We start from the raw sequence: 22816 nt of genomic DNA, 5'->3' as shown, positions 1-22816 counted from the left end.
TTCCACCTGGGTTGAGTTTCCCTGAGTGTCCTTGACATTGTAGTGTTGCGGTTAGATTCCCTGATCACCCTGAGCAGGTCTGCTCTCGTATCCCATGGCTTTCCTTCTTAGCTGTAATCTGAGTTGGAACCTTGGTGTTTATTTACGTGATCCTTTGGTTCACACCTGTGTCTCCTAGGCTGTCAGCACCATGATGCTGAGGGCTGTTGAGCGAATGCGTGAATGAATCACACGGTTGCTGCTGGCCCCTGAGTCCCCTGCCCAGCCTACTTCCCCAGCTTTGCTTCTGCCTCATAAGTGTAGGGACCTCCAGGGAGGCTGCCAGAAGCCTGGGTAGATGCTGGGCTGGGCCCTGCTTATATCCTGTCTTCCCGGGGAACGCTTTCAGAGCCTACATGGAAGATGCCCCACTGCTGAGAGGAGCTGTGTTCTTTGTTGGCATGGCTCTCTGGGGAGCCCACCGGCTCTACTCTCTCAAGAACTCCCCAACATCTGTGTTGCCGTCATTTTATGAGGTAACTTGGCTTCTGTACCGCAGTGAGCTGGTGAGGGCGGGAAAGCTCACCTCAGCCCCACCCAGTGGGGACAGACCTGTCAAGACGGGGAGTCTGCTGCAGGGGCAGGAGGTGGGGGGTGGGCACGGGGGGAACGTGTGCAGTCATTTGCTTTGCAAGTGGGGTTGCGATGTAGGGCCTTTGAAGGTTTTATCCTCAATCAAATATTATATTTTGTGAATTTCATTTTCTACAAATTAGCATCAGGACTGCTCAGGATTCCCCCTGGGGATAGTGACATACTTGCTTTCGACAGTTTCCTTGGTCAAGTGGCAAACTTGCTCTTGGTCTAGAATGAGGCCAGAGTTAATAGCTTGTGTTTCCACCGTGCCTGGTGGAGTTCGGAGCACTTTGCATGTTTTCATGTAGCTGTCATGGCACCCTGGTGAGCTGGGGCAATCACACCATCCTCATCTTACCTGACAAGCAGATGAGCTGTGTCATGTCCCAGCTGCCCCTAATGGGGTCCTTCTGGCCACACCCTGTCTCCTGGGCAGTGGAGGCCATGTTCTTTGCACGTTGCTTGCATCAGGGTAGCTTTCAGGTTCTTCTAGGCCAGGAAGCCAGGGACCCAGAATTTGAAATGAATGGTCTGGCTACGTCAGGCCCTTTGGAGCCAGTATAGAAAACACACTTCTGGGTTCCTGAGATACTACTTTTGTGGCCCACGAGATGTGCGTGGGAGCGAGGCATCTCATGCTAGGTTCCAAGGGCGACGTGCTGGGGCTTCTGTGCGTGAGCGCAAAGGGGCTGATGCTGCGTGCCCCCCGGGCCGTGTTCCAGGCCATGACCTGTCCGAACGAGGTGGTGTCCTATGAGATCGTGCTCTCCATAACCAGACTTATCAAGAAGTACCGGAGGGAGCTCCAGGCTGTGACATGGGACATCCTGCTGAACATTGTTGAACGCCTGCTTCAGCAGCTCCAGGTGAGGTGGGCACAGGGAGAACCGAGACGGCCGACCCGTTGGCCAGAGGGCCCCTTCCTGGGGGGCGTGGACCCATGGGGGCCTCTCCCCGCCCCTCCAGGGCCCTCCCTCAGAGCTTGCTGGGCCGTGTTCTCTGATGGCTCTTGGGTGGCAACTCACCGTCCACTGAAGACGGCTGTTTTTCCCAAATCCCCTCTATCAGTTGAAGCAGGACTATGTAATAGGTGAGCAAGGGGGGTGGGGGGTAGTGTTGATCAAGGTCGACAGAGTAACACGCCAGGTGGCCTCCATGGCCTGCAAGTGGACCCTGAAGACAGTTCCCAAAGTGTCTCGAATGCTGCCCGCAGTTGGTGGAACTTTGGAGGAGGGCTTTGACTGTGGCAGGAAGGAGGACGTGATGGTGCAGGGGCTGCAGATGAGATGAGGCCCCATATAGCATGGGCTCGGGTCTGGGGCACTGGGGCGGGCTTTAGGCGGACGGCCAGGCCCGTGGGAGGAAGGACCGGAACTCAGCAGGGCCTGGGTTCTTGTCCCTCAGGGGTGGCTGCTGGGCCAGATCATTGTCACGACCAGCTGGTCAGGCAGTGCTTCATCTTGGAGTGATGGTCTGGAAGGCCACACCCCTGGGGCCTCCAGAAGATGCGAGAGCCTGAGGGAGGTGTGAACACACTAGTAGTGGAGGCCCGCCATGTGGGCACAGCCAGGACCCCTTGGGCCCCACCGTTCCCCAATGGGCAGGAATAGCACTCGTGCCCCCTGTCCAGTGGGAGGACCTGAGAGGGTGTCTGGATTCAGCTCATTTGAGCTGAGGACTCCAATGCCGAGTCCTTGAAGGGAGCTGAGATCCCTCCTGTGTAACCGTGCCTTCGTGTTGCAGAGCCTGGACAGCCCAGAACTCAAAGCTATCGTCCACGACCTGCTGACCACGGTGGAAGAGCTGTGTGATCAAAATGAGTTCCATGGCTCGCAGGAGAGATACTTTGAGCTCATTGAGAGATGTGCAGACCAGAGGCCTGTAAGACCACCTCTCTCTCCAGCACAGTGGGCCTTTGGTGCTTGGGCAAGCGGGTGGTTTAGGTCAGGCTGCTGGGGGAGAGGAGGGGCTGCTCAGCTCCCGGAGGTCTGGCTGTGTGGGTCTGGAGGCAAGTTTTCCGTGAGTTTGAAGTAAAAACCTTGGCAGGCTTCTGCTCCCCTGGGATTTGTGCTCCAGCAGAGAAGTCTGCCGTGCCGTCAGGAGGCTGAATGCGTGTGGGTCTGTGAGAGCACATCACAGCCTAAGCATCCGTTTCCTCCCACCTGTGCGGAGGGAGGGGCCAGTTGGCTTCATGCTCAGCATGTCTGCTCTCCGAAAGGCAGGCAGTCCTGGTGCCAGAAGGGCTCAGCCTGATGCAAGGCTTTTATGTGGGTTTTATCTTTTATTTCTTTATTTTGGCTGTGTTGGGTCTTCGTTGCTGCACGCAGACTTTCTCTAGTTTCGGCAAGCGGGGGCTGCTCTTCGTCGTGGCGCGCAGGCTTCTCACTGCGGTGGCTTCTCTTGTTGCAGAGCGTGGGCTCTAGGTGGGCTTCAGTAGTTGCAGCAAGTGGGCTCAGTAGTTGTGGTGTGCAGGCTCTAGAGCACAGGCTCGGTAGTTGTGGCACACGGGTTTAGTTGCTCCACGGCATGTGGGATCTTCCTGGACCAGGGCTTGAACCCATGTCCCCTGCATTGGCAAGCGGATTCTTAACCACTGTGCCACCAGGGAAGTCCGTTATGTGGGTTTTAAATGAATCTTCACTGCTGCCAGCAGGGCCTTTATCGTGTGGGCTCCCTACCTGGGCCTCGGAGTGGCTGGTCTCTTGGGCCAGCAGCATGGGGCCGTATTTATCAAAAAATCTCTGGAAGGGCAGAGCGGCTCATTCACTCCAGGTCTTTCTTCCTTTGACAGGAGTCCTCCCTCTTAAACTTAATAACCTACAGGGCTCAGTCAATCCATCCAGCAAAGGATGGCTGGATTCACAACCTGCAGTTACTGATGGAGAGATTTTTCAGGTAGGCAGCCTCTGGAGGCCCACCTGACCCTGTGTCTGCACTGCAGGCAGGACACTGAGAGTTAGCACTTTCCTCTCCGATTCTTGAAAGTGACAGTTCTCACTGAGCAGGAAAGGGTTTGTCTTCCAGAGGACAGAGTTCTCTGAGGCCTCTGTGCTTACTCCCTCCTGTGGAGTGGTCATCTAGAAAGAGGCCATCTCTGAGGGCCAGGTTCTCTGCCCCTTTACCCCATTCTTGGTCTGGATGTTGCCGAGCTGGGCCCCACGCGGGGAGGATCTGGAGTCAGTCTTGCCTGACACGGAGGCGGGTGGGTCTGGGGGCTGGGTCCCCAGGGAAGCCATTGGAGGTTGGGCTACTCGGGCTGGGGGAGGGTGAGGCCGGTGGCTGGTGCACCCGCCCAGCCCCAACAGGTGTGCTCCTCCCCCCAGAAACGAATTGCGCAGTGCTGTGCGTATCAAGGTGCTGGACGTCCTGTCCTTCGTGCTGCTCATCAACAGGCAGTTCTATGAGGTGTGTATCCATGCTGGCGCGGGAGCCCTGGGGCAGCAGGTGTGAGGGCGGCCTCCACAAGCCATGCGGGGTGGTACTCACCCGAGAGGCAGCGCGTGGCCCTTTCAGGGCACTACACGCCTCCTGGGGTTGGCCTGGGACCTGGGGTCTGCCAGCGCCTCTCTGTGGCAGGCTTTGTTTCCTCGTTCATCCCTCCCTCCCTCCCTTCCTTGGTGCCTTCTGCCAGGCCTGTGGCTGAGCGGCCAGGATGGCATAGTCCCTGCCCTCAGGAAAACAGTCTTGCATGGGGACATTTTCTTTTTATAATCACACTCATCCTCCGGGCTCTGGGCTGATCACCAGATGCCAGGGTGGTGGCAGCCCCTACCAACCTCTCTACTGCATTTCTTCCCCTCCAGTCCATCCTTCACTAGGTTTGCAGCCAGGGCCTGTCCTTCTTTCAGAATCGGCAGCGGCCTCTGCCCACTGGGCTCTCTTCTCCGGGAGGTGTGCTCAGGCTCTACATCTCCCCTCGTTTCCCAGCACCTTCCTCACCAAGGCCTCACTGGAATGCCTGGTATCCCTAGGACCTGCCCACCCCTCCTACCCTCTCAGCCTTCCCTTTCCCTGCATCTCTGTCCCTTGGAATTCATTCTTTTTCAGAGTCCAGCTCAGTGCTGCCTCTTTTAGGAAGCCCTCTGGGTTCTTGAGTCCCTCGTGTTGGGGTCGCTCTCGTCCTGCTCTCTGCTCCTGTAGCGCTTTGTACCTGCTTCTGTGAAAGCGCTCGTCCTGCTGCCCCGTTACAGTGGGCTCTGTGATGTCGGGGACGAGGTCTCTCTATCCCCAGGGCAGAGAGCCCTCCACATGGGATCCTTCTTAATTGTGATGTTGAATGACAGAGAGGGAGCAGGGACATTCACTGCTGCATCACGTCTGAGTCTGAGCCTGTGGGCCATGCCCCGGCTGGGCCAACGTGTAGTCGTCATCATTCTCCTGAGCCGAGGGGACGCACAGAGTGCCCTGGAAGAGGCCTGGGCCTCTCAGGCGCTCGCACACCCCGCTGCTGTTGTCCCAAGTCTTTAACGACGTGTTAGGTGAGTTTTGGCCGTGTGGCCAGTGGCTCACCTGGCTTCTCTTGTGCTTGGTGCAGGAGGAGCTGATCAACTCAGTGGTCATCTCACAGCTCTCCCACGTCCCGGAGGATAAAGACCACCAAGTCCGAAAGCTGGCCACCCAGTTGCTGGTAGATCTGGCTGAAGGCTGCCACACCCACCACTTTAATAGCCTGCTGGACATCATTGAGAAAGTGAGAGCCACTCGAGCCTGGGGCTTGGGGCGCCTGGGCTGCCATTGGGACCCCTCTCTGTGGCAGAGCCCAGCGGACAGCAATGTTCTTGGGACCCGCTGTCTCCGTTCTCTGCAGGGAGACTGCCTGGGTCTCTCCGAGATGGGGTTCCCTCCTAACAGAGATGGGGCGGTGTTGGGAGGTCTGGCCGGGCCTGCTGCTGCTTGGCGCTGTCCTGCTGCCGTGCTGCCCAGGGGTCCTGGGACATGGCTCTGTGGCTTCGGGGGAGACTGGCTGGGGGTGGGGTTTGGGCACATTGTCCTTCTGCACAGCCAGCATTCTTTTAATTTCAAAATGCATTGCAGTTTCTGAACCATGCCCTGGATGAGGGGAGTGCATCTTTCCTCTTGAGAAATAAAGGAGAAAGTATTTTTGGGTAGAAAATATCAGATCTGATGGTTGCTGCCTCAGGGAGCCCAGAGTTGGGAATTTAAATAGAGATCTTCTCTCTGTAGGTGATTGCCCGCTCCCTGTCTCCACCCCCTGAGCTGGAGGAAAGGGATGTGGTGGTGTACTCGGCCTCCTTGGAGGATGTGAAGACTGCAGTCCTGGGACTCCTGGTCATCCTTCAGGTGGGCCTCTGCATTTCATTGGAGTGCTGCTCTTTAGCGACCCATCCCCGAGGAGACCTGGGCACTCCCTGGGGTCTCAGAGGGCAGTCCGAGTGTGATCCCAACTCCTCGTTACAGTGGGGGGACCAGGTCAGAGCCCTGACCAGGTCAGGGAAGCGTGGACAAGGCCCAGCCAGAGCCAGTCTGTGAGAAACACTCCCAAGCCAGGGCCAGAACCACCACCTCACGTCTCTCCACAGCCAATGAGGTGGGAAGGGCTGGTGTCCGTTCTGTCCCCACGGTTGTTTGGTCTTTTTTTAATAGCTTTTTTGAGATGTAGCTTATATATCATACAGTTCATCCGTTTAGAGTGTATGATTCCGTGGTCTTTGTTGTATTCATAGAGTTGTGCAGCCATCATTAGAGACATTTACCCCAAAGCAGCTCCATACCCATTAGCGGTCACTCCTTATTCTCCCCTCAGCACCTCCAGCCCTTGGCAATCACTAATTCACTTTTTGTCTCTGAATTTGCTTATTTTGGGCATTTCATAGACATGGAATCACATAATATGTGACCTCATGTGTCTGGCATCTTGCATTGAGCATAATGTCTTCAAGGTTCATCCATGTTGTAGCGTGTGTCGGTACTTCATTTCTTTATATGGATGGGTAATAGTTCATTGTACGGATAGACTATATTTTGCTTATCTATTCATCAGTTGATGGACACTTGGGTCACTTCCACTTTTTGGCTGTTGTGAATCGTGCTACAGTGAACACTCACAAGTTTCTATGTGGACATGTGTTTCATTTCTCTAGGGGATCCACCTAGGAGTGGAATTGCTGAGTCAGCCGGTAACTCTGCTTAATCGTTTGAGGAACAGCCAGGCTGTTTTCCACAGGGCCTGCTCCATTTTACATTCCCAGCATCAGTGGATGAGGCTTCCATTCTCTCCACATCCTCACTCACACTCCTTATTTTCGGTTTTTTTGATTATCACCATCCTAATGGGTATGAAGTGAAATCTTACTGTGGTTTTGATTCGTGTTTTCCTAATGATGTTGAGCATCTTTCCATGTGCTGACGGGTTGTTTGTGTATCCTCTTTGGAGAAATGTCTGTTCAGATCCTTTGCCCATTTTTTTTTTTGCGGTACGCGGGCCTCTCACTGTTGTGGCCTCTCCCGTTGCGGAGCACAGGCTCCGGATGCGCAGGCTCAGCGGCCATGGCTCACGGGCCCAGCCGCTCCGCGGCATGTGGGATCTTCCCGGACCGGGGCACGAACCCGTGTCCCCTGCATCGGCAGGTGGACTCTCAACCACTGCGCCACCAGGGAAGCCCTCTTTACCCATTTTTAAACTGGGTTATTTGTCTTTCTCGAGTTGTAAGGGTTCTTTCCATACCCTGGATACAAGTCCTTCATCAGTCAGACAATTTGCACACATTCTCTGTTCCCAATCATTCTTGCCACGTCGTGCTCACTCTCCTGCGTGGTGGCTGTCCTCACACGCTCCTGGGCACCGCCTGGCTCTTGAGGCTTGATGGAGCTGTGGACTTGTCCCTTTACGTCCCCAGCAGGGCAGCGATCAGGCTCTTCCACTGGCTACCGCCCTCGATCACTGACTTGCAAAACATTGTGGTGTTATCTATACTCAAGGTCACCTGCCAGTATCAGTATTGTGTAAAATGTAATATTTGAATCAATTGGTTCATAAACTACTTCGTAAAATGTTGATGGTAGAACAGTTTCCGTCATGTTTATACGTGATGGACTTTTATTATCTGGTGTGGAAGTTTAAAATTTGATAAAAAGTGGACGGCACCTCCTTGGTGTCTTGTCCATAGCAGCCCCGTGCTCCCTGTGTCCTGACTTGAGGGGTTGTGGGGAGCCCTGTGGCCTGGATGAACCCAGAAGCCTATACGGAGAATGAAAAAGAGATGGTCTGTTGCCCTCACTTGGAAATCGAGCCCTGGTGACCCGGGGCCGCAGAATTGAGCTGTTTCCTACTTGAGCAAAGTCCTGGGCCAGCCTGTTTTCATTTTTTGTAATTAAAAAATAATATATATGTCTAGTTAAAACACGCGAACAGCATAAACATAGCAAAAAGTTCTGTTCCCTCCTTTCTTCCCACCAAAATGGGCAAGCAGAGCAGTGGCTGCCCAACTCCATGGGTGTCCTTCCTGAGATGCTTGTGCTTTGTCAAGCGTGGTGTCCAACTCCCTCCCCTCTCCCTTGTGTGTGTGTTTTGTTTTTTGTGGAAGGCAGGGATAATGCTTTTATGTTGTTTTTTTAAAATTAATTATTTTATTTTGGGGGGCTGCGTCAGCTCTTTGTTGCGGCGCACATGCTTCTCTCTAGTTGCGGCGTGTGGGTTCCAGAGTGCGTGGGCTCTGTAGTTTGCGGCACACAGACTCTCTGGTTGAGGCGCACGAGCTCAGTTGTTGTGGCCCATGGGCTTAGCTGCCCCACAGCATGTGGGATCTTAGTTTCCCGAGCAGGGATTGAACGCGCGTGCCCTGCATTTACCACTGGACCACCAGGGAAGTCCCTATATTGTTTTTGAACCAAAGAGACACCACTCTGTTAATCATTTTTTTCTTTAAAAAGAATATCAATAAAAAAATAAATAAAATTCAAAATAAATAAGTAAATAAAAGAACATCAGTGATACGTTTTTGAAGCACTGCTCTCCTCCAAGGCTCAGAGTACCACAAAGGGGACCGTTGGCTGTAGCTGGGTCCCTTGGGTCCCTCCTGCCCCAGCACCACCCCATAACCCCTGCCCCCAGAACCAGGTTGCTGGCAGCACCGCGAACTCTCACACCTGGCCTCCCGTAGCCTGGCTTGTCAGGGAGGTGCTCTTGACCTTGCAGAGGTGGGGGAGACGGGCTCACCGTGGGGTTAATAACAGCCCCAGCAGCTAGGGGAATTATCCCCTTTATAACCCCTCATGAAGCACACCTCCCACCTTGCTCTGCCCCTGGTTTCTCCCGCTTTGCCTCGTGGCGTTGAGAAGGTGCTCTGTCGGTGCACGTGGATCTTGTCATGCGTTGCTGTGTTGTGTGCCATTGGGCAGGTTTCTCTGATTCATTAACCAATTCCCTGTTGATAACACAGATATGTGGCTGTTTCTGGTTTTTTGCCTTCACCAAGGGTGGGCGCATGTGGGCGTACCCGTGGGATGAAGCCCTGAAGCAGAGTTGGTGGCTTGAAGTGTTTGTACATTTCAAAGAATGGTGGGTACGGCCAGTTACCTCCAAAGTGCTTGCCTGGCCTCTCCCCCCGGGCATCAAGGTGCTGACTCCCCGGCTGCAGTTTGGCCTCCTGCCCTTGCAGTGACCAGCGCGCTCTCTCTGCAGACCAAGCTGTACGCCCTGCCTGCCAGCCACGCCACACGTGTGTATGAAACGCTTGTCAGCCATATCCAGCTCCACTACAAGCACACCTACACCCTGCCCATTGCCAGCAGCATCCGGCTGCAGGTATGTTCCCTGGGGCACCCAGCAGCTGCAACCGGCCTGGTGAATGCAGGCTGCAGACTGGAGAGGTGGCAGGGGGCCTGGGAGGGGTCTTCAGCAGACTGTTCCTTCCTTAGCACCAGCTGTGGCTGCGTCCTCCCCAGGACCTGCTGCTTTTTCCTTTGCCTGTGGTCTGCATGCCTCTCAGTCACATGGCAGCCTGAGATGGGGGCAGAGAAAGGGAATTGCTCTGGAGCCCCAGACCCCTGGTGCCGCGGAGTCTGTTAGTGACTGGCAGCGGGGGTGCAGGGCAGGGCATACTGGTATGAGCTCCCACCATGGGAGCTGGCACCAGGATGAGCAGAGGGCGCTGGGATGGAAGCCCCGGTCCCTTTCAGAGCGTCTGCCCAATGGGGCAGCCCCCTGTCATTTGGGGACTCCAGTTAAATGACCCACCAATAGCTGGGGGAAGCGACAGTGTCCTGAGCAGAGCTCTGCTGTCTATACCGGGGCCGTGCGATGATGCCTGGGCAGGTGCAATATGTCCACTCCCGCTGTTTCCCCGGGTGTGAGAGGCTGCCATGTCGCCCAGCTTTTGTGGGAATGTCACAGCCTCCATGGGCTCTGAGGGAGGAGGCCATGAGTTCCCGCGCCTCTCCGCCAGCACCACCGTCTGCAATGAAGTCAGGGCGTGGTTGCTGTTAGCGCGGCAGCCTTTCCCGAGAGCTGCGCTGGTCTGCATGGCCAGGTGGCGGCTTTCTCTCTGTTGGACCATGCCTCCTGCTCTCCGCAGGCTTTCGACTTCCTCCTGCAGCTGCGGGCCGACTCGCTGCACCGCTTGGGCCTGCCCAGCAAGGACGGGCTTGTGAGGTTCAGCCCCTACTGCGTCTGCGATTACATGTACGGTCCTGGGTCCTGGGGCGGGTGGGGGGTGGGGAGCTCGCTGCCCTCCGCCCTGGGGTGGTCCTGTGTCTAAGGGAAGGTCCCAGAGGCATCCTGAGCACAGCCCTGGGTTGGGGCTTGGGGCCTGCATCCGTCCTTAGCCTTGTGGAGCGGGAGCTCTGGCCTCAGTGCTTCTCCCACTTGCTTCCACAGGGAGCCGGAGAGGGGCTCTGAGAAGAAGGCTGGTGGCCCCCTGTCACCTCCCACTGGGCCCCCTGGCCCGGCACCTGCAGGCCCCGCCGTGCGGCTCGGCTCACTGCCCTACTCCTTGCTCTTCCGTGTCCTGCTGCAGTGTTTGAAGCAGGTGAGATGGTCAGACCCTCCGGCTGCATTAGGTCAGACCAAGCAGTGACTGGTGCTGCCCGGGGGCCACCGTTCTTCTCCCACATTGGCAACCTTGGGAGGTTCGCTGCCTGTTTCTTGGTTGTCTGCCTCGAGGCCTCACAGCGGTTCCATAGCCATGTGTTGAGCGCCTGCTGTGTGTGGTGCATCACCAGAAGCTGGGTGCGGAGCCGAGGAGACGTTCCTTCCTCCAGGTGGTGGTTTTGGTACAAGAGTGAGGTGTATTGACAAATAACTGGATTGTAGGATGGGGTGTGCCTTGGGAGGAGGCACCAACAGGCTGTGCGGGACTGAAGCGGGGGGTGCCGTCACATCTGGTTGGGGGCATGGGGAGGGGCAGGTGAGGGCAGTCTTGAAAGAGGGGGAAGATTCCAGCGGCAGGAGTAAGCAAAGCCTGGAAGTAGGGGAGGTAAATTCCCTGTGGCGGGAGGTGGAGGAGCTTGGGCCTGTTCCCCAATGGGGCAACGAGGGAGGAGGGTTGGTCAGCAGTGTGCCGCAGGCGGGGCTGGGCAGCCCGGAATAGGCTGGGGGGCACTCCTGGGGGCCACGGGTGGGGAAGCAGAGCTGGATGGAGAGGCGGTAGCAGGTTCCCCGGGGGTACCGGGGTTTGGCATTAAAGGGGTTTGTCGGAGATTTCCTGTGAGCGTCTCAAGGTCTCCGTGTCACAGTTGGGATCTGGGGAAAGGCTTTTAGGACTCCTGGCCATTGGTGTAGTTTATGGGCAGTGGTCACCCCAGTGGAGGTTGGGAGGGCTCACCAGGGAAGGTCCGTGCAGGCCACAACCCTGTCCTCGATGCTGTGGTTCTGGGTCAACTTTGGTCCTGTGGCAGGTATGTGGGCTCATGGATCGTTGAGGAACACTTGCTTCTCTTTAAGCTAGTACAGTAGCTTCTTTCCAGATCCATCTTCATTGTGCTCTGGGCGGGCATCGTCAGAGCCCCTTGGGTCCAGTGCCCTTGGTAGGCCGTCCTCGGATCACCGTTGGGAAGGTGGGGAAGATGGGGCCGGTGTGCAGAAGTTCCAGGTCCTGCTGAGAGGAGAGGGGTGGTGCTGCACTGGGCCTCCTGCCCTGCCTGGCGTTTGGAGGCAGCGGCCGCCGTCCAGGGCTGACTTTTTTCTGAGTAGCGTCTGCTCCCCGAGCTGCAGGGACTGAGGGCCCAGGCTTGTGTGGAGAACAGGAGAGCAGGTCTGAGGCCTCGCTGCTGTCCAGATCAAGCTTCCAACCCTGAGACCCCGTCTTCCCTGTTCCTGCAGGAGACTGACTGGAAGGTGCTGAAGCTGGTGCTCAGCAAGCTGCCCGAGTCTCTGCGCTACAAGGTCCTCATCTTCACCTCCCCGTGTAGTGTTGACCAGCTATCTGCCGCCCTCTGCTCCATGGTGCGCCTTCCGCTTCGGGCCTTTCCTGCGTCGTGCACAGCGGGTCCGCGGCCTATGTGGTGGGTGGGGCCACAGCATAGTTCCTCAGCTCTGAAAGACTGAGGCCTGGGAGGCAAACTTGTTTCCCTCAGAGGCTCGGACCCCGGCTGGAGTGCAGATGGTGCCTCTGGGAGCCTGTCCTCCCATCCCAACTCTCGGGCAGAGGATTGGGGGCCTCAGTGAAGGGCTCGAGTGTGCAGGACTGAGCAGGGTCTTAACTCCTTCCCCTCTCCTCCTCCCTGGGGTCTGTCTCCCTGGCGGATCAGTGGGCAGCCTCCCACTTCTCTGAGAAGGCAGGCTGCTGGCTGGAACAGGAAGTAGGAAGGTCCTCGGGCCTTGACCCCTTCTCCCACTGGGCCTACATTCTCAGGGGCCACCCCGTGCCCCCTGGCCACCCAGCTTGACCCAGCTGCCGGGCAGGGCTTCACATCTGGCCCTTGGCTGTTAGCTTTCAGGTCCCAAGACCCTCGAGCGACTCCGAAGCACCCCAGAAGGGTTCTCCAGAACCGACCTGCATCTCGCTGTGGTTCCCGTGCTGACAGCGTTAATTTCTTATCATAACTACTTGGACAAAACCAGACAGGTACCAGATGGGAGCGGGTTGGTTGAGCTTTGAAAGCCTGGTCCCCAGGATGCTTGCTTCAGCCAAAGGGGCCCAGCGTTTTCCTCCTAACGGGTGGCTATTGGGCCAGGGCGAGGGCATCTGGCTCTGCTTCCCTATGTGGCCAGTGCACCCCTGCCAGCTGGCCCAGCCTGGAACCGCGGACGTTTGAACTCACTGGTGCTCCTGAGTTGTCTCAGGGAGGAGTGGGCTTAATGAAATGCTTGAATATCCCCCCTCCACACATATGCAGTGCTATTTTCTTTCTAAGGAGCTTTGCCTGGCTTGTCCTTGCTACAGTGTTAGGATAGGTGCTGAGACGCTTGGCGGCGCCGAGCCTGTTTTGAGAGGCATAGCAGCCGGGCAGAGGGCCCCCCCTCCGCCTACCTCCAACTCTGTCATGAGGTGCAAAAAGCACACGCAGTAATGCCTGTTTTCTTAATTCTGCACTGCTGGGTGGGAGGCCTGCAATGAGCCATCACCTTTACTTTCTCTTTAAATTCCTGATACTTTTGTTACTCTGCCCTCATCAATCAGGGAACAGAAGTCTTAGGGAGCTCAGGTAGCCCACTCAAGGCCACAGCAAGGCGAGAGGCCTAAACTCAGACTCAGTCCTGTTTGGGTGGTGAGCCCATGCTCTTGATCAAAGTGCTGTTGGAAACTCACACTCGACTTGCCATCCCCCACCTCACTGCCCACCCCAACTCCTGGGGTGAGTGTGAGCTCCAGCTCCTTCTGTGTGGCCTGGCCTGGTTCTCACTGGGGTTCCCCGAGAACCCTCAAGGCCCAAAGTGTTTCTGAGGGGTGGGGCTGGCTGCAGGAAATCACAATCATCCACAGGGCCTTAAGCTACCAGGTGGTTTGCCCGAGGCTGTGGCCTGAGATGGCACTTGTCTCCTGCTGGGCACAGCTGAGCCATCTTCATGGGGGACTCTGTCCAGGGTTGGTGTGGGCCCGGCGGCCTTGCTGTGTTAGGCAGATCCTCCCCTTGCCAAAAGGCCAATCAGTTGGGGATTCCAGAACCAAGGGGGTGATGAGCCTAGCATGTCCTGGCTCCAGGGTGGGCTGGGGACCTGGGACCCCACCTTTGTGGGGGTGTGGGGAGGTGTCAGGAAGACCTTGACCAGACCAGCTTTGCTGTCCCCTTGGCTCAGGTGGGGTCAGCTGCTGGTGGCTCTGCCGCTTAGGTGCCTGAGACCTGGGATAAGGCACTTGGCCTTTCTGAGTCTTGGTCTTCTCCTCTATAGAACATTCTGGAGTGGGAGAGGGGAGACCAGGCCCTGGCTCACCAGAACGGCTCTCTATGGGCAGGGACGGGGCACAGAGGGCCAGCCTGTGGTGGGCCTGGTCTGAGGCATCCGTGTTGTCCCACAGCGGGAGATGGTGTACTGCCTGGAGCAAGGCCTCATCTACCGCTGCGCCAGCCAGTGCGTGGTGGCCCTGGCCATCTGCAGCGTGGAGATGCCTGACATCATCATCAAGGCGCTGCCTGTCCTGGTCGTGAAGCTCACGCACATCTCAGCCACGGCCAGCATGGCCATTCCACTCCTCGAGTTCCTGTCGAGTAAGCATCTGTGGCTTCGCACGTGTGTATCTGGGTGTGTGTGAGTGAGGTGGACCTTGAGTTTGGGGCTGTGCCTTGCCTGAAGTAACTTGTGCTGCCTTCTCAGACCTCACCTTGGCTGCCTGTAGGCACGTTGTGCTCCGTGGGCCACCCTTTGCTGCCTCAGGGCCTTTGTACCTTCTGCCCCTGTGCTTTGAACGCTTTCCTTCTTGGCCTTCGAGTGGCTGGCTTCTTTCCTTCCCTCAGTGTCAGTTTAAATGGCACAGAGCCTCCTGTTGCCTGACCTTGGTCCCTACTCGGCCTGGCTCTTAGAGCCTCCTCTCTGTCCCCCCTCAGCACACACTACAACTTGGAGGGGCTCTACTCACCCCTCAGGTTGTGACGTCCAGGAGCTTGGGGTGCCCCACTCGCCCCTTCCCAGTACCTCATGCATGTCTGGCCCTCAGTCGTGTGGACGACAGGAGCAGGGCAGGGCTTTGTTTCTGTAAAGGGCCACGTGTGATATGCCTTGGCTGCCTGTTCTTTTTGCTTACAACTTTTTGAAAAGGTAGAAACCATTCTTAGCTCACAGGTCATAAAGTGAGGCCACTGGCTGGATTGAGCCTGGGGACCATAGTTTGCCAGCCCTTGGAGTAGAGAGCCGAGGCCCAGGGGCAGGGGAAGGTCCTGTTTGGGTGGGTTGTGACCTTCACTGCTTTGCTGCCTTCTTGGGTCGGAGTAGCTGCACTGGCTTTTTAGACACAGAGCACAGGACTCTAGCAACACCTGCCCTGCTGTGGCCGTGGGCCCATCTTTGCCAGGCCCATCTGGGCTCCCTCACTGGCTGTCTCTTGGTGTTGCAGCTCTGGCCAGGCTACCTCAGCTCTACAGGAACTTTGCAGCAGAGCAGTACGCCAGTGTGTTTGCTATCTCCCTGCCGTATACCAACCCCTCCAAGTAAGTGCTGCCTTGTATCCCTATGAGACCCTACCCCTCCTGGTTGTGGCCCAGGCCAGCTGGAGGCCTCTGCTTGCTGGAGGCCAGGCCTCTCGGAGTAGAAAGCCACATAGGCTCCCTGCGGCCATAGCACCTCTGATCTGCACCCCCAGCTCCTGGCTCATTTCCCTCGGGTGCCACGCTGGACCTCCAGCACTTCTCTTTTCTTCTTGTCGCAGGTTCAATCAGTACATTGTGTGCCTGGCCCATCACGTCATAGCCATGTGGTTCATTAGGTGCCGCCTGCCCTTCCGGAAAGATTTTGTTCCTTATATCACTAAGGTAAGCCAGCGGAGGCCGCGTCCTTTGTTAGGGCCGGGACCTGCTTTGCCGCTGGCTCACCATGGCTGGATCAGGGTGACGGGCAGGGGAGAGAGAGGTGGGGCGCCACTGGGACACAATTCTGCCACCCTTGTCCTGGGCCTGTAGCTCATCCCAGGCTCACAGTGTACCTGGGCTGGCAGGTGTGGAGGGAAGGAGCCTGTGGGTGCCTGGAGGGCCAGTACCTTCTGGCCTGCGGCTCAGGTCTGCTCCACTCTGCCAGGGTCTGCGCTCCAACGTTCTCCTGTCTTTTGATGACACCCCCGAAAAGGACAGCTTTAGAGCACGGAGCACCAGTCTCAACGAGAGGCCCAAGAGGTGCGGGGCCTGTGTGGGCGGGCCTGGTGTCAGTGGGGCAGGGCAGGCCCGCAAGCTGTGGCCTGTGGCCGGCATGGTGCGTACGGGCTGGGGCTGAGGGCACGCCCTGCGCAGACCATGCTGGGCTCCAAGGTGCCCTGGGGTTGTGAAGCAGGGCGGGGCCTGAGAAGGCTGCAAACGCCCCACACGTGGCTGGAGAGGCCAGCGCTGCTCCTCAGCAAGCCGGTTGCTGTGGCCTGCGGTGTTGTGGAGCCTGCGTGCTGGGTCGTGGCCAATCCTGCCTGGGTGACGGGCGAGTACAGATTTGCTGAGTTGGAGATTGAGGTGCTAGTTCTAGGGCGTCAGGTTTTGGGACTGACTCCGCTGAATAAGCCCAGGGTTGCATCAGGGCAGCTGACTCCTGAGAAGCCAAACACCTGGCCTGGATGGGAGGATCCAGGGTCCACAGATGCCCAGCCTCGGGCCAGGGTGGCTTGTCCCCCGAGCTCTCGCCCAGCCCATTGCTAATGGGGTCATGCTCTTCTTCATCACAGCCGCTTTCGCCAAATCTGAGAAGAGCCGTGCTAGGCCTTGTGGTTTCGTTTGCATTTCATTTGAACGGCTGCCCCCCTTCCTGTCCCCCACCTTCCTGTCCAAGCTTTTTTGGCTCTCCCTAGGTGGGAATACGGCATTTTCCAGAATGACCACGTCAGTGTGACCTAAGTCAGAAGCTGTTCTCTCAAGGTCCTGGTGGCTGGGGGCCAGGGCCTTGAGCTAAGAACTGACCTCTTTTTGAGCTATGACCTTCGGGGCCTCAGCACCTGGTCCCGAGCGGGTGGGCGGGACACCTGGTCAGCACAGCCTGGAATCTGCCGTGCGATGCGGTCCACACACATTTAGTTTGCACTAATGTTCTTTGTTTTGGTATCATGCGTGAAACCTTACTTTTTCTGTCATGTTTACAAGATGTATTTTCATGCATTTTTGTTTTCTGTTTCTTCCCCCTGCTAACTGGCCTCTGGCATGGTTTTTTGTTCATCTCACCCGTGGGCTCTCCATCCTGACCCTGTGGCCTGTGACCTTTCCTCCTCATCCCTCCAATGGCTTGTTTTCCCCTCCCGGGAGCTGGGCTCTCTGGGGCTTGGGCCTTCCTTCCTCACCTGGTAGTTTGAGGATAGCCAGACCCCCCAAACAAGGCTTGAATAACTCTCCACCCGTGAAAGAATTCAAGGAGAGCTCTGCAGCCGATGCCTTCCGGTGCCGCAGCATCAGTGTGTCTGAACATGTGGTCCGCAGGTAGTGGGCTTTGTTGGGTGGGGGGCTCAGACCCTGGAGCTTGGCCCGTGAAGTGGCGCTGCCAGGCGGGAGCACCCGGGTGGCGGTGCATGGGGCTGCTTGCATGACCTCATCTCCTGCCCACGCCCTCCCTGGCCAGAGCTGGAGGAGAGCCCAAGTGGCAGCCCTCAGGCCGCAGGGGCCCGTCCTGCCAAGCCCTGCCCTTGGGCCCGGGGAGCCTGGTGGAGAGGGGTGGAAAGGTTGCATTCTGTCACCAAGGCTCGTATGGGTGCGGGCTGGCTGCACAGCATACTCAGAGGCCGGCCTGGGAGCCTAAAGCAGGGTGACCACTGTGAGATAGAGGGTGTCCAGTGGCAGCGCCCACAGGCCTCTCCCTGGTGGTCAGGGGCCTTTGCAAATGAAAGCAGCGCCCATGCAGGTCAGGTGGGGACACACTCTCCAGGGTTCGGCTTTTCTTTCATATTCTCTTCAGTGGACTTTCTTCTTAAGCTTTTTTTCTAGAAAAGGTCTGTTTTCTGCTGTAGCTGAGAGGGAATGGGGGCTTTTGTGTAGGTCAGTGGGCTGGGGGCCAGCCTGCGAGAGGCCGGGCAGGGGAGGCCTGGCCTCTCCAGGGGTGCAGTCTCATCACTTCTCCCTGCTGTGTCCGGGTGCAGGTGTGGGCTCTGGCGGGGGGAGGGTTATTGCTTCGTGCCGACAGGCCAGGCTGCACTGTCTCCTCACCTGGAAGCTCCTTCAGGCCTCAGTGTCCCACAGCTCGGAGACCCACCCGCTTGCTGACGCCTGACTGGGGCTCCAGCCTCAGGCTGGCTTCCACCAAGTGGGGTTTGACTTGGTGGGGAGCTGGGGTTGGGGAGTGGTCAGTGAGGCTCTCCTTTTAGCTCTTTTCCAACAAATTCTTTATCATGAGCAAAACTCGGCAAAGGGAGTATGAAATTTGTATCAGAGTGAAACCTGCACAAGCCCCTCCTCCTGGTCACTGGGGCAGGGCCGGGGCGGCCCAAGTGTGTGGGTGAAGAGCCTCACACAAAGCCCAGACCCTTCCTGTCCTCCATGGGAGGTGGCCCTGTGGGCAGAATGCAATCTTTGTCTGTGTGTCCTGTGGTCTCCGTGTCTCTGCATGACTACACTGTTCTGCCACAAAGCCATCACCTGACTCTTCTGCGCTTCGGTGAGGGGACAGCCTGTCTCTCCCCATCTCCTAAGCCTCTGCTCCGATGAGCGGGCCTGGGTCTCTCCCATGAGCCCCTGTCTGCCCACCCCCTGGGATGATGTGTCCACTCGGTTTGCCAAGCTGTGGCTCGACTGGCCACACGCCCTGGCGGGTCTTTCTGAGTGCAGCCCTCTCAGCACCTGCATGCCTTGAGCTTTGGCCCCGGTGGTAGATGGCTCAGCCCCCACCTGGCACCCTGACCTCGCCGTGACTCCTCCCTCCAGCAGGATCCAGACATCTCTCACGAGCGCCAGCTTGGGGTCTGCAGATGAGAACTCAATGGCCCAGGCTGACGACAACTTGAAAACTCTCCACCTGGAGCTCACAGAGACGTGTCTGGACATGATGGCCAGATACGTGTTCTCCAACTTCACGGCGGTCCCCAAGAGGTGCGAGTCGGGCTCCAGGACTGGGGCAGGGCAGGAGGGCAGGGCCTAGCTTTTCTTCTGTGACTGCACTTGGTCAAAGGGGCAGCAGGAGTGGCACGTGGGACTTCTTCTTGCGGGTGAGGTATTGACCAACATTCCTATGCTTTCAGGTCCCCCGTGGGAGAGTTCCTCCTGGCAGGTGGCAGGACGAAAACCTGGCTGGTTGGGAACAAGCTTGTCACCGTGACGACGAGCGTGGGGACTGGGACCCGGTCTCTGCTGGGCCTGGACTCAGGAGAGCTGCAGGGGGGCCCAGACTTGAGGTGACCACCTTTCTGCCCCTGCCTGCCTGACCTTGATGGTGGCTGTCCTGAGCCCAGGCCTGCATGAGACAGTGTCGTGCTGGCCTGGAGCCCCTGGAATACCTTGGTTACGCTCTGTGGTGACCCTTCTGTTCTCAGCTCTGACCCCAGTGTGCACGTGAGACAGACAAAGGAGGCACCAGCCAAGCTGGAGTCCCAGGCTGGGCAACAGGTGTGCCGTGGAGCCCGGGACCGGGTCCGCTCCATGTCTGGTGAGCCTCTGCCCACCCTGCCTCCCTCCTGGGTGCCTCTGCGAGTCCCTGTGCTCAGGAAGGTCCTGGGAGCTGAGGATCAAGGTGGCTGGCTTTATTTAGGCCTGCTCCAATTTTTGAATAACTAGAGTGCTGTCTGTGAGCCCTTGTCACGGGGTTGGGGTGTGGGGGGACATGACCTTCTGTGCAGCTGTGGCACGAGGCCTACTTGCCGCTGGGGGCCTGTTCTCGTGGTCAGCGTTTCTTATGAGCCCTCAGCAGTCCTGGCCCTCAGCCCAGCTCACCCCTTGAGCTTTTTACTCTACTGTAGCTGAAATGAGCCATGGTCTGATTATGGGACAGGTGATGGGGGCCCTTCCTGCTGCCCTGGGTCCGCCAAGGCCGACACTGACACTGGAAGAGGGCCATGCCTGGGGATGGCTGAGCTGCCTCTGGGCACTAGCTCAGGGCTTGGCCAGCCCAGGCCCCAGGTGGAGCAGCCAGGCCTTGCCAGTGGCTTTTCCACTGGGTGGTGGTGGTCACCAGCCCTCCTGCTCTCCTCCTCAGGGGGCCATGGCCTTCGAGTTGGTGCCTTGGATGCTCCAGCCTCCCACTTTCCTGGCAGCCCCGCTTCCCCGGGCTTACAGACTGCTCCAGCCAGCAAGCCTGAGAAAGCCTCAGCCAGCACCCAGCTACCGGCACAGAAGGAGAAGACAAACCTGGCAGCTTACGTCCCCCTGCTGACCCAGGGCTGGGCAGAGATCTTGGTCCGGAGACCCACAGGTACCCCAGGGGTGGACCTGCGCTCAGCTGTCCTGGGCCGCTGTCAACCCGTAGTGTGGGACAGTTACATAAAGACTCTGGACACACAGAAGCCAGTGGCAGGCAGACTGGGCCACGGGAGCAATTTGGAGGTGACTTTTGAGCCGAGTCCCCAGAGAGGAACAGTGAGGGGAGGTCCCATGGCTAAGTGAGGAGAAGGTCTGTCCTGGTCTGCTCAGGCTGCCATAACGAAGCACCACAGACTAGACAGCTTAAACAACAGAATTTATTTCCTCCCAGCCCTGGAGCCTGGAAGTGCAAGGTTAGGTTGTCGGCAAGGCATGTTTCTCCTATGGCCTCTCTCCTTGGCTTTTAGATGGCCGTCTCCTCACTGCATCCTCACGCGGTTGTCCCTCTGTGTCTTAATCTTGTTTTAAGGTATCAGTCAGAATGGATTAGGGTCCATCTGTGCGGTCTTATTTTACCTTAATCACCGCTTTAAAGAGCCTGTTTCCAAATGCAGTCGTTTTTTGAGGTCCCAGAGGTTAGGGCTCCAACACGTGAATTTGAGGGGACACAGTCCACGACAGGGCCATTTCAGCCAAGGCCCAGAGCCTGGGAGGAATCTCAGGTGCAGTGTGGGGCCAGTGGTGACCGAGTGGTGAGGAGAGGGATGGGGTGCTGGCCCCATGGAGGCCTTGCGTGCTGGGCTGTGGGGCCGTGGGGGTCGGGGCAGGGAGAGGCTCCTCGTTTGTGTTAGCCCAGTCCTCCCGGTTCCTGTGAGGGCATGGCCGTGGGGGAGGCAGGAAACCAGGTGGGCTGGGAGGAGGTGGACTGAGGTCAGATGAGATGCTGGGATGTGAGGCTGCTCAGTGAGGAAGGTCAAGTCCAAGCGTGGTCCTCTGGGCCTGGAGGGGAGAGTGGACAGAGCCCAGAAGCCTCTCTGAGCCCCACCCAGAACCCCCCTTTGGGGAGGAGTCTGCTGCGCTGAGTTGCCTTGGCTGCTCGCCCTCTGGCCCTGAGCCTGGCTGAGCCTGTCCTGAGTGTGGGAACTGCCCTGGGGCAGCAGGTGCTGTGAGCTAAGGGCCCCTCGTGCTTGTCACTGAGGCTAGTGACCACTGGTGGCTGCCCTGACCTCAGGGCCGGGGCAGGGGGACTGGGGGTGGGAGCGTCAGGGCAAGGCCAGGGGCGTGCCTTGCCTGGTCCCCCCACCATTACTCCCTGGTGGAGCACGAGTCATGCTCCCTAAAGGCCAGCGTGGCTGGGGCTGCCTGGGGAGGTCCGGGAGGGGATGGCTGTTCGGATGCGCTGGGCCCGAGCCCTGAGCCCTGTGGGGTGCTGGCTGCCCCTCTGCAGGGAACACCAGCTGGCTGATGAGCTTGGAGAACCCACTCAGTCCCTTCTCCTCGGACATCAACAACACGCCCCTGCAGGAGCTGTCCAATGCCCTAATGGCCGCCGAGCGCTTCAAGGAGCGTCGCGACACGGCCCTCTACAAGTCGCTGTCGGTGCCGGCGGCCGGCTCAGCCAAGCCCCCCCCACCCCCACGCTCTAACACAGGTGAGCGCTGGCCTCTCGCCCACCTGGTGTGCCCTGTCTGATGGCAGATGCGCCTGGGGTGGGGTCCTGAGCCTTGGTGCTGCCAGCCTCAGGCATTGGGAGAAGGCTGGCCGTGGGGGGATGCCCATTTCCAGAGAGCGGGGACTGCTCCTGCAGGGGCGACCTTCTTCTTTGGAGGCGCGGTACCATGAATCGGTGGGCTCAAGGCCCTGCTCAGCTGGCCCTATTCATGGGGTGGACACGGGCAGGGCCAAGCGAGGCCTTGGTTCTGCACCTCCTCTGGGTGCCTGGTGCCAAGGGTTCCAGGAGGCTGCCACACTTCTGCTTGGGTTTGGGTTTGGGTTTGGGTTTGGGTTTGGATGCGCCGAGCATACCTGAGCCTGCCTGCGCCTGCCTGCGCTCTCATGGCCCTGCCCAGCTGGGCCCATGCTGTCCTTCAACCCCCGGCCTTCCCTGTGGCCAGATGACACTTAGAGGCTGAGGACCTCTACTCACGAGAAGGAGGGATGCACTCCCGCCAGATGTTCGCTCAAGCAGCTTGGAGAGCTGGGACCCGTGTGTGCCACACCCGCCCCTCCAGCCGATCGCTGGCCCTCCCCTCTCTCTCCAGGCTCTGGGTCTGTGCAGGACTAGTGGTGCCTGTGCTCTCTGCTCGACCTGTGCGTAGTCTCTCCTTCTGCTGACTGGCCGCTCACGGTTTCCCTTGCAGTGGCCTCTTTCTCCTCCCTGTACCAGTCCAGTTGCCAAGGAAAGCTGCATAGGAGCATTTCCTGGGCAGGTATTCGTGCGTCTCTTTAAGGAAAGCGGTGTTTGCTGCAGAGCACCACTCTGCCCCCTAGATGCTGACTCATCGTCCCTCATCTGCTCACCCCTCCATGATGGCACCTCAGCCTCTCGTCGCCCTCTGGGTGCAGGGCCCTGACTCGCACGAGGACATTGGTGCCGAATGCGTTTGCTTTGCCAGCGGGAACCCCCACTGTCTCGCGCTTTCATGGCTGAGCTCTGTTCCTGAGCCAGACAGGCCCTCCTAGCCCCTTCAGGCCTGAGGAGGTGACCTCGGGCAACTGAACCCCAGAGGCCGATGGAGGATAGCTCTTGGGGTACGAGCCTGGCTCTGGGCCTCGGCCGAGCTGCCCCTGCCCTGGCCTCTGGTGCTCTGACTGGCTTTGTGAACCCACAAATTGGGACGTGTCTACCTTTCACAGTAGGCTGGCCGAGGGCCTTGCAGACCGGCTTCTGGCCCGTGGCTCCCAG

General features: G+C 58.1%; 1 protein-coding gene across 9 annotated transcripts in view; it reads left to right on the top strand.

The window, feature by feature from the left end:
* Positions 1 to 22816, top strand: part of TSC2 (TSC complex subunit 2) — a 37194-nt gene that overhangs the window by 7924 nt on the left and 6454 nt on the right. For 2 of the 9 annotated variants that reach the window (XM_067707007.1, XM_067707015.1), the window contains exons 10-32: positions 389 to 515; positions 1338 to 1481; positions 2359 to 2496; positions 3407 to 3510; positions 3939 to 4020; positions 5150 to 5305; positions 5800 to 5916; positions 9257 to 9379; positions 10149 to 10255; positions 10451 to 10601; positions 11894 to 12016; positions 12504 to 12638; positions 14031 to 14220; positions 15063 to 15156; positions 15375 to 15477; positions 15740 to 15834; positions 16981 to 17109; positions 18544 to 18708; positions 18858 to 19010; positions 19149 to 19261; positions 19808 to 20023; positions 21359 to 21562; positions 22272 to 22340. In XM_067707007.1, the coding sequence (XP_067563108.1) occupies positions 389 to 515; positions 1338 to 1481; positions 2359 to 2496; positions 3407 to 3510; positions 3939 to 4020; positions 5150 to 5305; positions 5800 to 5916; positions 9257 to 9379; positions 10149 to 10255; positions 10451 to 10601; positions 11894 to 12016; positions 12504 to 12638; positions 14031 to 14220; positions 15063 to 15156; positions 15375 to 15477; positions 15740 to 15834; positions 16981 to 17109; positions 18544 to 18708; positions 18858 to 19010; positions 19149 to 19261; positions 19808 to 20023; positions 21359 to 21562; positions 22272 to 22340 (3038 nt within the window). The remainder of the gene's footprint in view (positions 1 to 388; positions 516 to 1337; positions 1482 to 2358; positions 2497 to 3406; positions 3511 to 3938; positions 4021 to 5149; positions 5306 to 5799; positions 5917 to 9256; positions 9380 to 10148; positions 10256 to 10450; positions 10602 to 11893; positions 12017 to 12503; positions 12639 to 14030; positions 14221 to 15062; positions 15157 to 15374; positions 15478 to 15739; positions 15835 to 16980; positions 17110 to 18543; positions 18709 to 18857; positions 19011 to 19148; positions 19262 to 19807; positions 20024 to 21358; positions 21563 to 22271; positions 22341 to 22816) is intronic. The other 7 variants (XM_067707008.1, XM_067707012.1, XM_067707011.1 and 4 more) reach the window with 7 other exon arrangements.

The sequence above is a fragment of the Pseudorca crassidens genome, chromosome 15, assembly GCF_039906515.1.
Source record: "Pseudorca crassidens isolate mPseCra1 chromosome 15, mPseCra1.hap1, whole genome shotgun sequence".
Taxonomy (NCBI): domain Eukaryota; kingdom Metazoa; phylum Chordata; class Mammalia; order Artiodactyla; family Delphinidae; genus Pseudorca; species Pseudorca crassidens.
The sequence above is the reverse complement of the archived record's forward strand: the minus strand, read 5'-3'. Positions and strand labels throughout refer to the sequence as shown.